At 47.9% G+C, this 14,469-nt stretch overlaps 1 protein-coding gene across 4 annotated transcripts in view; it reads left to right on the forward strand.

The window, feature by feature from the left end:
* SEZ6 (seizure related 6 homolog) overlaps positions 1–14,269 on the forward strand; it is a 34,867-nt gene extending 20,598 nt beyond the window's left edge. The window contains exons 9-16 of one of the 4 annotated variants that reach the window (XM_039355186.1): positions 537–733; positions 2,147–2,341; positions 5,282–5,473; positions 6,370–6,567; positions 8,378–8,416; positions 8,686–8,794; positions 8,915–9,017; positions 13,724–14,269. In XM_039355186.1, the coding sequence (XP_039211120.1) occupies positions 537–733; positions 2,147–2,341; positions 5,282–5,473; positions 6,370–6,567; positions 8,378–8,416; positions 8,686–8,794; positions 8,915–9,017; positions 13,724–13,762 (1,072 nt within the window). In that variant the 3' untranslated portion in view covers positions 13,763–14,269. Of the gene's footprint in view, positions 1–536; positions 734–2,146; positions 2,342–5,281; positions 5,474–6,369; positions 6,568–8,377; positions 8,417–8,685; positions 8,807–8,914; positions 9,018–13,723 lie in introns of all 4 variants that reach the window. The other 3 variants (XM_039355187.1, XM_039355184.1, XM_039355185.1) reach the window with 3 other exon arrangements.
* Positions 14,270–14,469: the final 200 nt, after the last annotated feature.

Below are 14,469 nucleotides of genomic sequence, written 5' to 3' on the forward strand. Positions count from 1 at the left end.
TCTAGTCCAACCCCCTGCTCAGGTAGGAAACACTATACCATTTCAGAGAAAGGGCTGTCCAGTTTCTTCTTAAAAACTTCCCCTGTTGGAGCAACCTCAATTTCTGGAAACAAGCTGTTCCACAGATGAATTGTTCTCATTGTCAGGAAAATATAATAATAATAGTAATAGTAATAATAATAATAATATAAAAATAAAAATAATAATAATAAAGTTGGAAGGGATCTTGAAGGTCATCTAGTCCAACCCCCTGCTCAGGCAGGAAATCCTATACCATTTCAGACAAAGGGCTGTCCAGTCTCTTTTTCAAAACTTCCAGTGTTGGAGCCTTCACAGCTTCTGGAGGCAAGGAGTTCCACTGGTTAATTGCTGGGAAAAATAGAGAATAAAATCCAACTGACAACCCAATTATCGGCGTTCCCGTGCCCGCGGTTTCCTTCTGCGCAGCTGTGAATTTGGCAGAGGGCTCCCTTGTTGACGCAGCCCCCTTTCTACCCCCTCCCCCACAAATCCCTCCCCCCCGCTTGTCCTGAAAGGTTGCGTTTGGGCAAAGGGGACACGCTGACCTTCTACGACGGGGATGACCTGACGGCCCGCATCCTGGGCCAGTATTCCGGCTCCCACCGGCCCTTCCAGCTCTTCACCTCCATGGCCGACGTCACCATCCAGTTCCAGTCGGATCCGGGAAGCAGCGCCGTCGGTTACCGGCAGGGTTTCATCGTCCATTTTGCCGGTAAGCGGAGCAGCTGCCTTCTCTTCAGACACATCCCTCCCCCTCGCCAAAAGGCCTTCTCGGCTGAGCTTCCGACATTTGGGGGGGGGTTGCGATTGCAGATCGTCCTCGATTGAGCCCCCCAAATTTCTGTCACCAAGCGAGACAGTCGTAGAGTGAGTTTCTACCCCATTTTACGACTTCTCTGGCCTCCGTTGGTAAGAGAGCCCCTGCGGTTGTGAAGTGAGTCACACGGTCGCTAAGCGAAGCTGGCTTCCCCCCATTGACTTGGCTTGCCGGAAGGTCACGTGACACTGTCCCCGGGACACGGCAACTGTCATAAGTACATGCCAGTTGCCAAGTGTCCGCATTCCGATCATGTGATCACGGGGAGGCTGCAATGGTGGCTAAGCGTGAAAAGAGATCCTAAGTTATTTTTTTCAGGGCTGCTGTAAATTCGGACAGTCACTAAACAAATGGTCGTAAGTTGAGGATTACCTTTACTGCTCCTGATGCTGGAGGCAATACCTAGCCATTCGTTTACACCTGGGGTGGGGAACTATGGCCCCTTGATGACTGGTGGACTTCAACTCCCAGAATTCCTGAGCCAGCCACAAGTTGAAATCCACAAATCTATTCTATTCTATTCTATTCTATTCTATTCTATTCTATTCTATTCTATTCTATTCTATTCTATTCCATCCCATAATTCTATACTATTCTATTTTCTATTGTATTCTATTCTATTTTTTATATTCTATTCTATTCTTTTTTCTATTCTTTTTTCTGTTCTATTTTCTATTCTATTCTTTTTTCTATTCTATTTTCTTTTCTATTCTATTCTATTCCATCCCATAATTCTATACTATTCTATTTTCTATTGTATTCTATTCTATTTTTTATATTCTATTCTATTCTTTTTTCTGTTCTATTCTATTTTCTATTCTATTCTTTTTTCTATTCTATTCTATTCTATTCCATCCCATAATTCTATTCTATTCTATTCTATTCTATTCTATTCTATTCTATTCTATTCTATTCCATCCCATAATTCTATTCCATTCTATTTTCTATTCTATTCTATTCTATTTCTATTCTATTCTATTTCTATTCCATCCCATAATTCTATTCTATTCTATTCTATTCTATTCTATTCTATTCTATTCTATTCTTTTTTTCTATTCTATTCTATTGTATTCTTTTTTCTATTCTGTTCTGTTCTATTCTATTCATTCTGGATTCTGTTCTCTTCTATTCTATTTTTATATTTCTGCGGAGATACGGTTTGTGCAACCAAGAGGAACTGACCGCCTCCCCCTACTTGCAGACTTCCCACTGGGCTGGGTGTGGGTTAAAAGAGGCTCTCCTCCCCCACCCCCCAACCAGCTTCCAAGGCATCCCTTGCCAGCCGCCTTCTCTCTTCTTCCTTGGCAGAGGTTCCACGCAATGACACTTGCCCGGAGCTGCCGGAAATTCCCAACGGCTGGAAGACCACCTCGCACCCAGAGCTGATCCACGGGGCTGTGGTTACCTACCACTGCTACCCTGGCTATGAGCTGGTGGGCACGGAGCTCCTGATGTGCCACTGGGACCTGGTGTGGAGCGGGGACTTGCCCTCCTGCCAGAAAGGTGAGGGGGTGGGGGGGTGGGGAGGAAGATCTGGGGCCGGGAGGGGTGGAGGAGGAGGAGGAGGGGAGGAGGAGGAGGAAGAGGAGGAGGAGGAGGAAAAATAATCTATGGGGTCTTCGGTGCTCTCTGAGCTTGGATGTTTTCTTGCAGACGTTTCATGACCCAACTAGAGAATGTTATCAGTGCTAGAAGGGAGTGGGGTTTATGGAGAGGAGGAGGAGGAGGAGGAGGAGGAGGAGGAGGAGGAGGAGGAGGAGGAGAACTGTGGAGTCCCTGATGCTTCACTGAACTTGGTTATTTACTTGCAGACGTTTCATTATCCCACTAGGGAACATCATCCGTGCGTTCGGGTGGGGGTTTTGTTCCCTGTTTATATAAGTAACTTGCTCTGCCAATGTGTGTGTGTGTGTGTGTTCTTTCCTCAATAGGGTTTTAATTTATTTTAAGAGGGTTTGCTGTCCACAGTCTCTTGCTGAGATGGGCAGCGTACAAATAAAAAAAAAATGCAAACACGGGAAGGAGCTTCGATCCCATGTTGGTGGCCCCCACCTTCTTGACCCCCCCCCCGCCTTCTGGATGCCCCCATTGACGGCGGCTCCTTCTGGGTCCCCACTCCATGCCCCTGCCTGGGGGAATTGTGATGGCCCTTGTTTGTGTGTGCTGTGTGTATTTGTGTGTGTGTGTGTGTGTGAGAGAGAGAGGGGGGGGGAGAGAAAGAGAGGAAGAGAGAAAGAAAGAGAGAGAAAAAGAGAGAAAGAGAGGGAGGGAGAAATAGAGAGAGGGAGAGAGAAAGGGAGAGAGAGAAAGAAAGAAAGGGAGAGAGAGAGAGAAAGAGAGAAGGGGAGGGAGAGAGAGAGGGAGGGAGAGAGAAAGAGGGAGAGAGAGAGAGAAAGAGAAAGAGAGGGAGAGAGAGAGAAAGAGAGGGAGGGAGGGAGAGAGAGAGAAAAAAAGAGAGGGAGGGAGAGAGAAAAAGAGAGATAGGGATGGAGGGAGAGAGAGAGAAAGAGAGAGGGGGGAGTGAGAGAGAGAAAAAAGAGAGAGAGAGAGAGAGAGGGAGGGAGGGAGGGAGGGAGATGGGGAATACATGGCTGATGGTTTTCGCTCCTCCTCTCTTTAGTATCCTAAACTACGAAATGGGCAAAATAAGAGTTTAAAATCCTCTGGATTTTTTTGGGGGGGGGGGTGGAGGGAACATATCATGAGTACCCCAGGAAAAAAGCTCCCACGTTTTAAAACAGCCATAAGGGATGCTGAGTCAACCTTTAGATGTTGATTGACAGCTGCTTTCCAGGAATTTAGCGCAAGGGTGTCCAACCTGGGCTGCTTTCAGACTTGTGGACTTCAACTCCCAGAATTCCCCAGCCAGCCATGGCTGGCTGGGGAATTCTGGGAGTTGAAGTCCACAAGTCTGAAAGCAGCCCAGGATTGGACAGCCCTGATTTAGAAGGCTTCCCCAGAAGCTAAACCTGGCTTAGATCCTCCCTGCAAAGAAGGAAGAGGGAGGACCCCAACGGCAGAAGGGTTTTGGGGAGGGGGTGGGACCCCAATAGTCAGGGCATCCAAGTGGGGTGGTCACATTTCCTAAAAGCTGCTCTATTGTGGTGGTAAGAACCACTTCCGGCTTTATGCTGGGTGCATCAAGAGCTCCCCCAGCTGGTCGACGAGAGGATCGCGGCCCAAAATATTACAAAACCCATTTTATGACCGCTGGGAGTTACGTCCAGGATGGTCAGGCTCTGTAACTATTGTAACCTGAGGACTATCTGTACACCTTCCTTTTTTTCCCCTGTCTCTTTCAGTGCAACAGTTCATTTAGTGACCGTTCCGAGGTATAACGGCACTGCAAAAAGTGACTTAGGACCCTTTTTCGGACTTACGACCGTTGCAGTCATGTGACTGTGGCCCAAAATTCAGAAACTTGGCCACTGACTCAGATTTACGACAGTCGCAATGTCCCGGGGTCGGGGGATCCCCTTTTCCAACCTCCTGACAAGCAAAATCAGTGGGGGGAAGCTAGATTCATTTAACGACCGTGTGACTAACCTGCAGCAATTCACTTAACAACAGTGCTAAGAAAGGTCGTAAAATGGGGCAAGTTGAGAACTGCCTGCATTTATGACAGTTGCAGAGTCCCAGGGACAGGTAGTAGTAGTAGTAGCAGCAGTAGTAGTAGTAATAATAACAGCAACAACAATAGCAACAAAACAATAATAACAATAACAACAACAACAACAAAACAATAACTATAACAACAACAAAACAACAACAACAGAGGGAGGCTCAGCCAATTTCACTGTATGCATGTTATACTTTGATAATAAAGGGTTTATTATTATTATTAACAACAACAACAACAATAATAATAATAATAATGTTGGAAGGGGCCTTGGAGGTCATCTAGCCCAACCCCCCCCCACTCAGGCTGGAAAGATCCGCTTAACAACCGTGTTCCTCACTTAACAACTGCAGCGATTCACTTAACAGTGGTAAGAAAGGTCGTAAAATGGGACAAAGCTCACTGAACGACTGTCTCGCTTAGCAACAGAAGTGTTTGGCTCAATTTTTGTGGTCGTACGTCGAGGACTACCTGTATGCGTGTGTGTGTGTTTGTGCGCGTGTGTGTGTATGTATGTGTATAATTCCACGCCCTGTTGATTATTGTCGTAACTGGAGGACTACTTGTAAAAGATGGGGTGTGGGTGCTTATGTAGCCCTGTCCAGGCCCTGCGCAAACAGCTGCTGAGTGTAGACCCCCCCTCCCCAAAATAGACACAGGCTGCCCACTCCGCCCGGGGGTCTCCCTCTGCTTTGCCTGTCGGTTCTTCCTTTGTCACACAAAAGCAGATCCCCTGTCCCAGGGACATGGCGACCGTCGTAACTAGGAGTCGGTTGCCAAGGATCCGGAATTTTGAGCACCCTCGTTGTCTTTATCTCTCACAGTGACGGCGTGTCCGGACCCCGGAGATGTGGAGCACAGCCGACGCGTGGTGTCCACCAGCAAGTTTCCAGTGGGCTCCACCATCCAGTTCCTCTGCGACGGGGGCTTCGTCCTGGCTGGTGCTGCAGAGATCGCCTGCCACGACCGGCCGGCTGGGGGTCCGAAGTGGAGTGACCGTCTGCCCAAATGCATCCGTAAGGCTTCCACCTAGACACAGGGGTAGGCGACCTGGGCCCCTTCATGACTGGTGGACTTCAACTCCCAGAATTCCTCAGCCAGCATGGGGGAACTGTGGCCCCCTTCATGACTCACGGACTTCAACTCCCAGAATTCCTGAGGCAGCATGGGGGAACTATGGCCACCTTCATGACTCAACGGACTTCAACTCCCAGAATTCCTGAGCCAGCATGGGGGAACTATGGCCACCTTCATGACTCAACGGACTTCAACTCCCAGAATTCCTGAGCCAGCATGGGGGAACTATGGCCCCTTCGTGTCTCGTGGACTTCAACTCCCAGAATTCCTGAGCCAGCATGGGGGAACTATGGCCCCTTCGTGTCTCATGGACTTCAACTCCCAGAATTCCTGAGGCAGCATGGGGGAACAATGGCCCCCTTCATGACTTGCGGACTTCAACTCCCAGAATTCCTGAGCCAACATGGGGGAGCTATGGCCCCTTCATGTCTCGTGGACTTCAACTCCCAGAATTCTTGAGCAACATGGGGGAACTATGGCCCCCTTCATGACTTGAAATCCACAAGTCATGAAAGGGCCAAGTTGGAAGACCCCTGTCTTAAAACATCCTGGCTGAGGAATTCTGGGAGTTGAAGTCCACTAGTCATCAAAGGGCCACGCTTGAAGACCCCTGACTTAACGACTTTAAGATGTGTGGACTTCAACTCCCAGCATTCCTCAGCCAGCACAGGAATTCTGGGAGTTGAAGTCCACCCATCTCCAAGTTGCAAGGAGGAGAAACGTTGTTTTAAAGGCTCCCCTGTTCCTCAAGGGGCAGACTAGAAATCTAAACACCAACGGGCAGAACCGGACTGGCAAGGAAAGGAGTTCGAATCCTGTCCTTCTCTTCTTCCAGCCGAGGTCTACGAACCCTGCCGCAACCCGGGCGGACCTGAACACAGCACTCAGCATCCCGAAAAGCGGCTCTACCAAACCGGGGCCAGCCTGCGCTTCACCTGTGCCGCCGGCTACCTGCTGCTGGGCAACGCCGTCGTCCGATGCCTACCTGGGCACCCCTCTCACTGGAGTGGCCCTCCCCCGCTTTGCAAAACTGGTCAGTTTCCGGGGTGGCGGGGGGGGGGCAAGGATGAGGGTCAGCCGCCAGCTCCGGCATCCTTTGCACGAAGTAGGCAGATCCCACTTACTAGAGGTAGTCCCCAACTTAGGATGGTTCATTTAGTGACCGTTCATAGTTACAGCGCACCGGGAAAAAGTGACTTATGACCGTTTTTCACACTTAACGACCGTTGCAGCATTCCCCAGGGTCACGGGATCAAAATTCAGATACTTAGCAACCGACTCGTATTGATGACGGTTGCAGCGTCCCGGGGGGGGGAGTCACGTGATTCAGCTTTTGCAACCTTCCGACCAGCAAAGTCAACGGGGGAAGCTGGATTCACTTAACGAGCATGTGACTCGCTTAACGACTGCCTGATTCGCTTACCAGAAAAATGGTAAAACGGAGCGAAACTCGCTGAACGAATGTTTCACTTAGCGACATCAGTATTGGGCTCCACTGTGGTGGTAACTCGAGGGCTATCTGTATTTTTTAATTGATTTAATTTTATTTCATTTTATTTGTTTAATTTTATTTATTTAGTGATAGATAGATAGATAGATAGATGGATGGATAGATGGATGGATGGATGGATGGATGGATGGATGATAGATAGATAGACAGACAGATAGACATAGACATAGACATAGACATAGACATAGACATAGACCAGAGGTAGGCAACCATGGCTCTTTTATGACTCATGGATTTCAACTCCCAGAATTCCTGAGCCAGCCATGCTGAGGGGAAAGGGAGAGGTTGAGCCATGCTGGCTCAGGAATTCTAGGAGTTGAAGTCCACGAGTCATAAAGAGCCAAGGTTGCTTGCCCCTGACATAGATAGATAGATAGATAGATAGATAGATAGATAGATAGATAGATAGATAGATAGATAGATAGATAGATAGATAGACAGACAGACAGACAGACAGACATAGACATAGACATAGACATAGACATAGACAGACAGATATAGATAGACAGACAGACAGACAGACAGACAGACAGACAGTCATAGACAGACAGATAGATATAGATATATATAGACCAGTGGTTCTCAACCTTTCTAATGCCGCGACCCCATAATACAGTTCCCCATGTTGTGGTGACCCCCAACCACTTATACATCACCGGGTGCCAGGGGCGTGGCCAAAGAAAAGGGGAAAAAAATGGCGGACAGCCTTGTTTGGCGACCCCCGTGAAATGGTCGTTCGACCCCAAATAGGGTCCCGACCCACAGGTGGAGAACCACTGATACAGAGAGAGAGAGAGAGAGATAGACAGAAAGACAGACAGACAGACATAGACAGACACACAGACAGACAGACAGATAGATATAGATATAGATATATAGAGAGATAGAGAGATAGATATATAGAGAGACAGACAGACAGACAGACAGACATAGACAGACAGACAGACAGATAGATATAGATATATAGAGAGATAGATATATAGAGAGACAGACAGACAGAGAGAGACAGACAGACAGACAGACAGACATAGACAGACAGACAGACAGACAGACAGATAGATATAGATATAGAGAGAGATAGATATATAGAGAGACAGACAGACAGTCATAGACAGACAGGCAGATATATATATATATAGAGAGAGAGAGAGACAAACAGACAGACAGGCAGACAGACAGACAGATAGCAACGCTGGTTGGGGAATTCTGGGAGTTGAAGTCCGCCCATCTTAAAGGGGCTGCGGTTGACAAATATTCTGGGATCTGAGAATCACTCTGGGAATTGCCAGCTCGCTAGGCCCCTCCGTAATGCCGCCCTCTGCTTCTCTTCCAGCCTCCAGCAATGAGTTTCATGCCAACCCGAAACTGGATGGTAAGACTGGAAGGGGGGATCCTAAAGACGGCCTTTGCCCGCCCTGCTGCTGCTTTCTTCCGCTGGGGGGGGGGAGCGTGCAGGATGGCGAAGTGCAATCAGACTCTGCCGGTGTTTGTTGACATCCAGCTGGCTGCCCCTGCCTTGCTTTTTCTGACGTGCCCCAGAGGTCAACAACCCCTTTAGGGCTGAGCTTTTGGGGTCTCGCTCTCCTCCCCTCCCTCTGCTGCCTTGCCCCCCAAAACTCACCCTCCCGCTTCTTCCTGCAGCTGTGGCCAAGGTGATGCCAGCCAGGGACCCCTGGCAAGGGTCTAGCGTGGCCTTTGCCATCTTCCTACCGGTGGCTGTCGTTGGGTTGCTTCTGGGCACCGTCTACCTGTACGTTTCCAGGTGAGCGGCGGTGGCTGGGTGGGAGAGCTGACCGGAAGGGGGGGGTACACAGCCCCCCCTCTCACGTGTCTTGACCCCAGTCTCCTTCCTTCCTCGCTGGCTGCCCAGGCATCAGGGGAAGTCATCGCTGCCGGCACCCCTGTCAACGTCACAATCCTACGACCACATCCGAGGCGGTGCGGCTTTTGACAACCCCACGTATGACACTCGAGTAAGTGGGTGCCCCTCCCTTCCCCAGCTGTGCTAGAGAGGGAAGCAAGAGGGCCAATGGAGTGGGGTAGAGGGTCTTATATTAATAATAATAATAATAATAATAATAATAATAATAATAATAATAATAATGAAAGTCATAGAAAATGATAAAATTAAACTGCTCTGGGACTTCACAATTCAAACAGACAAGCACCTGCAACATAACACCCCAGACTTAACAATTGTCGATAAGAAAGACAAAAAAGTCTGGATAGTGGACGTGGCAGTGCCTGGAGACAGCAGAATAGACGAGAAAGAACTGGAGAAGATAACAAAATACAAAGACCTACAAATAGAAATAGAAAGACTGTGGCAAAAGCAAGCAAGAGTAGTACCCATAGTCATAGGCGCCTTGGGTGCAATCCCAAAACAACTGGAGCACCACTTGAACACCATTGGCATTGACAAATTCGCCATGAGTCAATTGCAAAAGGCGGCTTTACTAGGAACTGCTTCCATCCTGCGACGATATCTGTAATACCATCAAACATCCACATCTGCCTATCCCAGGTCCTCGGTAAGGACTCAATAGGTAGACAAAATGCCAAATCCAGTCTGATTATCTGGCTGACTGTGCGATGATCCAAAATAATAATAATAATAATATAGCCAAGATATTGTAATGGAGTTTGGCTTGGACAAATGTGCCACACTTACTATCAAACAAGGAAAAATAGTGAAAACTGAAGGAATCAAGATGCCCCATGAAAATAACATTAAGAGTCTGGATGAGGAAGAGTACTACAAATACTTGGGTATCCTTCAAGCTGACAACATCAAGCACACTGAAGTCAAGAAAAAGATTAGAGGTGAATACATCAAGAGAGTGAAGAAGATCTTAAATTCCAAACTCAATGGAGGAAATACCATAAAGGCAATCAACACCTGGGCAATCCCAGTCATTAGGTACACAGCTGGAATAGTGGACTGGACTCAAGCAGAACTAAAAGCAATGGATAGGCAGACCAGAAAAATAATGACAATGAATCATGCCCTTCATCCACGCAGTGACATTGATAGACTTTATCTACCAAGGCAAATAGGTGGGCGTGGAATGCTACAAGTACATCAGATGGTTGAAGAAGAAAAAATGGCTTTGGAAGAATATCTGAAGAACAATGATGAAGATGCACTGAAATTAGTATATCAGGAAGGCTTACTAACTACTGGAGAGACCAAACTGGCCTACAAGAAAGACCAAATGAAGAACAGAATAGAGGCATGGGAACACAAAGCACTACATGGCCAATACGTGAAAAAAATAGCTGGGAAAGCAGATAATAATAAAACCTGGCAATGGCTAAGAGCAGGAAAATTGAAGAAAGAGACCGAGGGACTAATTCTGGCTGCACAAGACCAAACCTTAAGGACAAATGCATACAAAGTCAAAATTGAGAAGACAGCAACAGACAGTAAGTGCCGCCTATGCAAAGAAGCTGAAGAAACAGTGGACCACTTGGTAAGCTGTTGCAAGAAGATTGCACAGACTGACTACAAGCAGCGGCATGACAAAGTAGCAACAATGGTGCATTGGAAGATCTGCAAAAAATATCATTTGCCTGTAAGCAAAAACTGGTGGGATCATAAAATAGAGAAAGTCATAGAAAATGATAAAATTAAACTGCTTTGGGACTTCAGAATTCAAACAGACAAGCACCTGTAACATAACACCCCAGACTTAACAATTGTCGATAAGAAAGACAAAAAAGTCTGGATAGTGGACGTGGCAGTGCCTGGAGACAACAGAATAGACGAGAAAGAACTGGAGAAGATAACAAAATACAAAGACCTACAAATAGAAATAGAAAGACTGTGGCAAAAGCAAGCAAGGGTAGTACCAATAGTCATAGGCTCCTTGGGTACAATCCCAAAACAACTGGAGCACCACTTGAATACCATTGGCATTGACAAATTCGCTATTAGTCAATTGCAAAAGGCGGCCTTACTAGGAACTGCTTCCATCCTGCGACGATATCTGTAATACCATCAAACATCCACATCTGCCTATCCCGGGTCCTGGGTAAGGACTCGATAGGTAGACAAAATGCCAAATCCAGTCTGAATATCTGGCTGACTGTGCGATGATCCATAATAATAATAATAATAATAATAATAATAGTAATAGTAAAGTTGGAAGGGACCTTGGAGGTCATCTAGTCCAACCCCCTGCTCAAGCAGGAAACCCTACACCATTTCGGACAAATGGCTGTCCAGTCTCTTCTTAAAAACTTCCAGTGTTGGAGCATTCACCGCTTCTGGAGGCAGGTTGTTCCACTGGATAATTATTCTCACTGTCAGGAAGTTTCTCCTTAGTTCTAGGTTGCTTCTCTCCTTGATTAGTTGTACTATATATATGGTATATAGTATATATGGTATATATGGTATGAGATTGGACAGCCATTTGTCTGAAATGGTATATGGCTTCCTGCCTGAGCAGGGGGTTGGACTAGAAGACCTCCAAGGTCCCTTCCAATTCTATTCTATTCTATTCTGTTCTGTTCTGTTCTGTTCTGTTCTGTTCTATTCTATTCTATTCATTTTCTATTCTATTCTATTTGGTTCTGTTTTGTTCTGTTCTGTTCTATTCCTATTTTTATTTCTATTTCTATTTCTATTGGTCTAGGGTCTCCTGCTTGAGCAGGGGGTTGGACTAGAAGACCTCCAAGGTCCCTTCAAGCTCTATTCTGATTGATTGGGGAGCCGGGGAGCTAAAGCTCACCTCCTCAGACTGGTGTCCTCGGATTACAGCATCCATCAGTCCCAGCTGCCAGGCTCAACATTATCAATATTCCCCTTTTCCTCTGAAATGTTTCTTTCCGAAGGGGGTTGCGTTCACATTCTTAGTGGATCGTAATTGTTTGGCATCCTACCTCATGCAGGGACCATTTAGACCAGGGGTAGGCAACCTTGGCACTTTTATGACTCGTGGACCTCAACTCCCAGAACTCCTGAGCCAGCCGTGCTGAGGGGAAAGGGAGAGGTTTCCAAGCTGAGCCATGCTGGCTCAGGAATTCTGGGAGTTGAAGTCCACCAGTCATGAAGGGAGCCATAGTTCCCCCATGCTGGCTCAGGAATTCTGGGAGTTGAAGTCCACGAGTCATGAAGGGAGCCATAGTTCCCCCATGCTGGCTCAGGAATTCTGGGAGTTGAAGTCCACCAGTCATGAAGGGGCCAAAGTTTCCCTCATGCTGGCTCAGGAATTCTGGGAGTTGAAGTCCACCAGTCATAAAAGAGCCAAGGTTGCCTAGCCCTAACCTAGAAGGATCATGAAGGGCTTGCATTCAAAACCTCCATCTTTGGGATAGCAAGAGAAGAGGAATAGAATAGAATAGAATAGAATAGAATAGAATAGAATAGAATAGAATTGGAAGGGACCTTGGAGGTCTTCTAGTCCAGCCGCCTGCTCAAGCAGGAGAACCTATCCTATTTCAGACAAGTGACTGTCTAGCCTCTTCTTAAAAATCTCCAGTGGAGCACCCACGATTTCTGGTGTTCCAAGCTGTTCCACTGGCTGATTGCCCTCAGTGTCAGCAAGTGGATCCTTGCATCTTTAGTGAAGAGAAGGACGAGGGGGGACATGAGAGCAGCCTTCCAGTATCTCAGGGGCTGCCCCAAAGAAGAGGGAGTCAAGCTATTCTCCAAAGCGCCTGAAGCAGGACAAGAAGCAACGGATGGAAACTGACCAAGGAGAGAAGCAACCTAGAACTAAGGAGAAACTTCCTGACAGTGAGGACAATTAATCAGTGGAACTCCTTGCCTCCAGAAGCGGTGAATGCTCCAACACTGGAAGTTTTTAAGAAGAGACTGGATAGCCATTTGTCTGAAATGGTGGTAGGGTTTCAGGGGGTTGGACTAGATGACCTCCAAGGTCCCTTCCAACTTTACTACTACTACTACTACTACTACTACTACTACTACTACTACTACTACTATGGATCATCGCACAGTCAGCCAGATGTTCAGACTGGATTTGGCATTTTGTCTACCTATCGAGTCCTTACCCAGGACCTGGGATAGGCAGATGTGGATGTTTGATGGTATTACAGATATCGTCGCAGGATGGAAGCAGTTCCTAGTAAGGCCGCCTTTTGCAATTGATTAATAGTGAATTTGTCAATGCCAATGATGGTGTTCAAGTGGTGCTCTAGTTGTTTTGGGATTGCACCCAAGGCGCCTATGACTAATGGTACTACTACTGCTGCTGCTGCTGCTACTACTACTACTACTACTACTACTACTACTACTATTATTATTATTATTATTATCTGTAGACAAAATGAGTCACCTAATGAGCCCAGAGACAGCCCATCTAGTGGGACCCTCTGCTCTGCTGGGTGAGGAATTCTGGGAGATGGAGCCCACCCCTCTTTCAAGAGGATCAGATTGAGAAAGCTGCTCTGAGGTTAACGGAAGGGATCTGGTGCCCAGTAACGTGTAGATGCATTTGCTCCTAAAAGATTCTCCTGCAAACTGAAGGGGGGGGATCTAGGGGGGCCTTCAGCCTTTGGCATGCCCCTGCCCCCTTCAGAGACCGCAGGGAGCCTCTGAAGGCCACCCCAAGCTGGGAGACCCCCTACTCTGCTTTGGGGGAAGGGGCTGCCTTGCTTCCTTATTTCCCTGGGGGGGGGGCTGAAGGGCCAACCCCAAGGGCCCAACCCTCTGCAGACTTTTCTCTCTGCAGGAGATGCCGGCGGCAGCGTATGAGGTCTCCATCTAGGGCAGAGCCCACCCTCAAGGGGGGAGCCGGAGGGGCAGGCCTGACCCCCCCTGGATCACAGAGGCTCCCCACTCCTCCCCCCCCCAACACAGGACCTGTAAATACCTCCCAGCCAGACCTTCCAAGGAGAAAGACCACGCCGGGGGGGGGGGAGATGAGCTGCTGGTGGATGGTGCCTCCCCTTCCAGGACGCCCACCCCACACCCTCAGGACCCCACGGCCGCTGCAACATCAGCCCCCCCCCCAGTGCAGAATTTGCCTTCCTTCGGGAGAACTGCAGAAAGATTTCTCTTTTTTTCAAAACGAACGCCGACGACCCTTTCTCAGGCTCTGGAGTCCACCTTGCGCTGTTTCTCCAGGGAGAGATGCAGGATGCTATTTGAGCGAAGCCCTGAGGCTGTTCCCTAGTTGGGTCAGGAGACGTCTGCAAGAAAACAACGAAGCTCAAAGAGCAGCCGGGACCCCACAGTCGTCGTCTCCTCCTCCTCCTCCTCCTCCTCCTCCTCCTCCTCCTCCTCCTCCTCCTCCTCCTCCCCACTCAGCAAATCTATCTTCATTTTAGCACTGATGATGTTACGTAGTTGGGTCATGAAACATCTGCAAGAAAACAACCAAGCTCAGAGACGACCAAGGACTCCACAGTCGTTCTCCTCCTCTTCCTCCTCCTCCTCCTCCTCCTCCTCCTCCTCCCTCT

Source organism: Crotalus tigris, unplaced genomic scaffold (assembly GCF_016545835.1).
Source record: "Crotalus tigris isolate CLP2741 ecotype Arizona unplaced genomic scaffold, ASM1654583v1 scf7180000018618.293821, whole genome shotgun sequence".
In the NCBI taxonomy this organism is placed as follows: domain Eukaryota; kingdom Metazoa; phylum Chordata; class Lepidosauria; order Squamata; family Viperidae; genus Crotalus; species Crotalus tigris.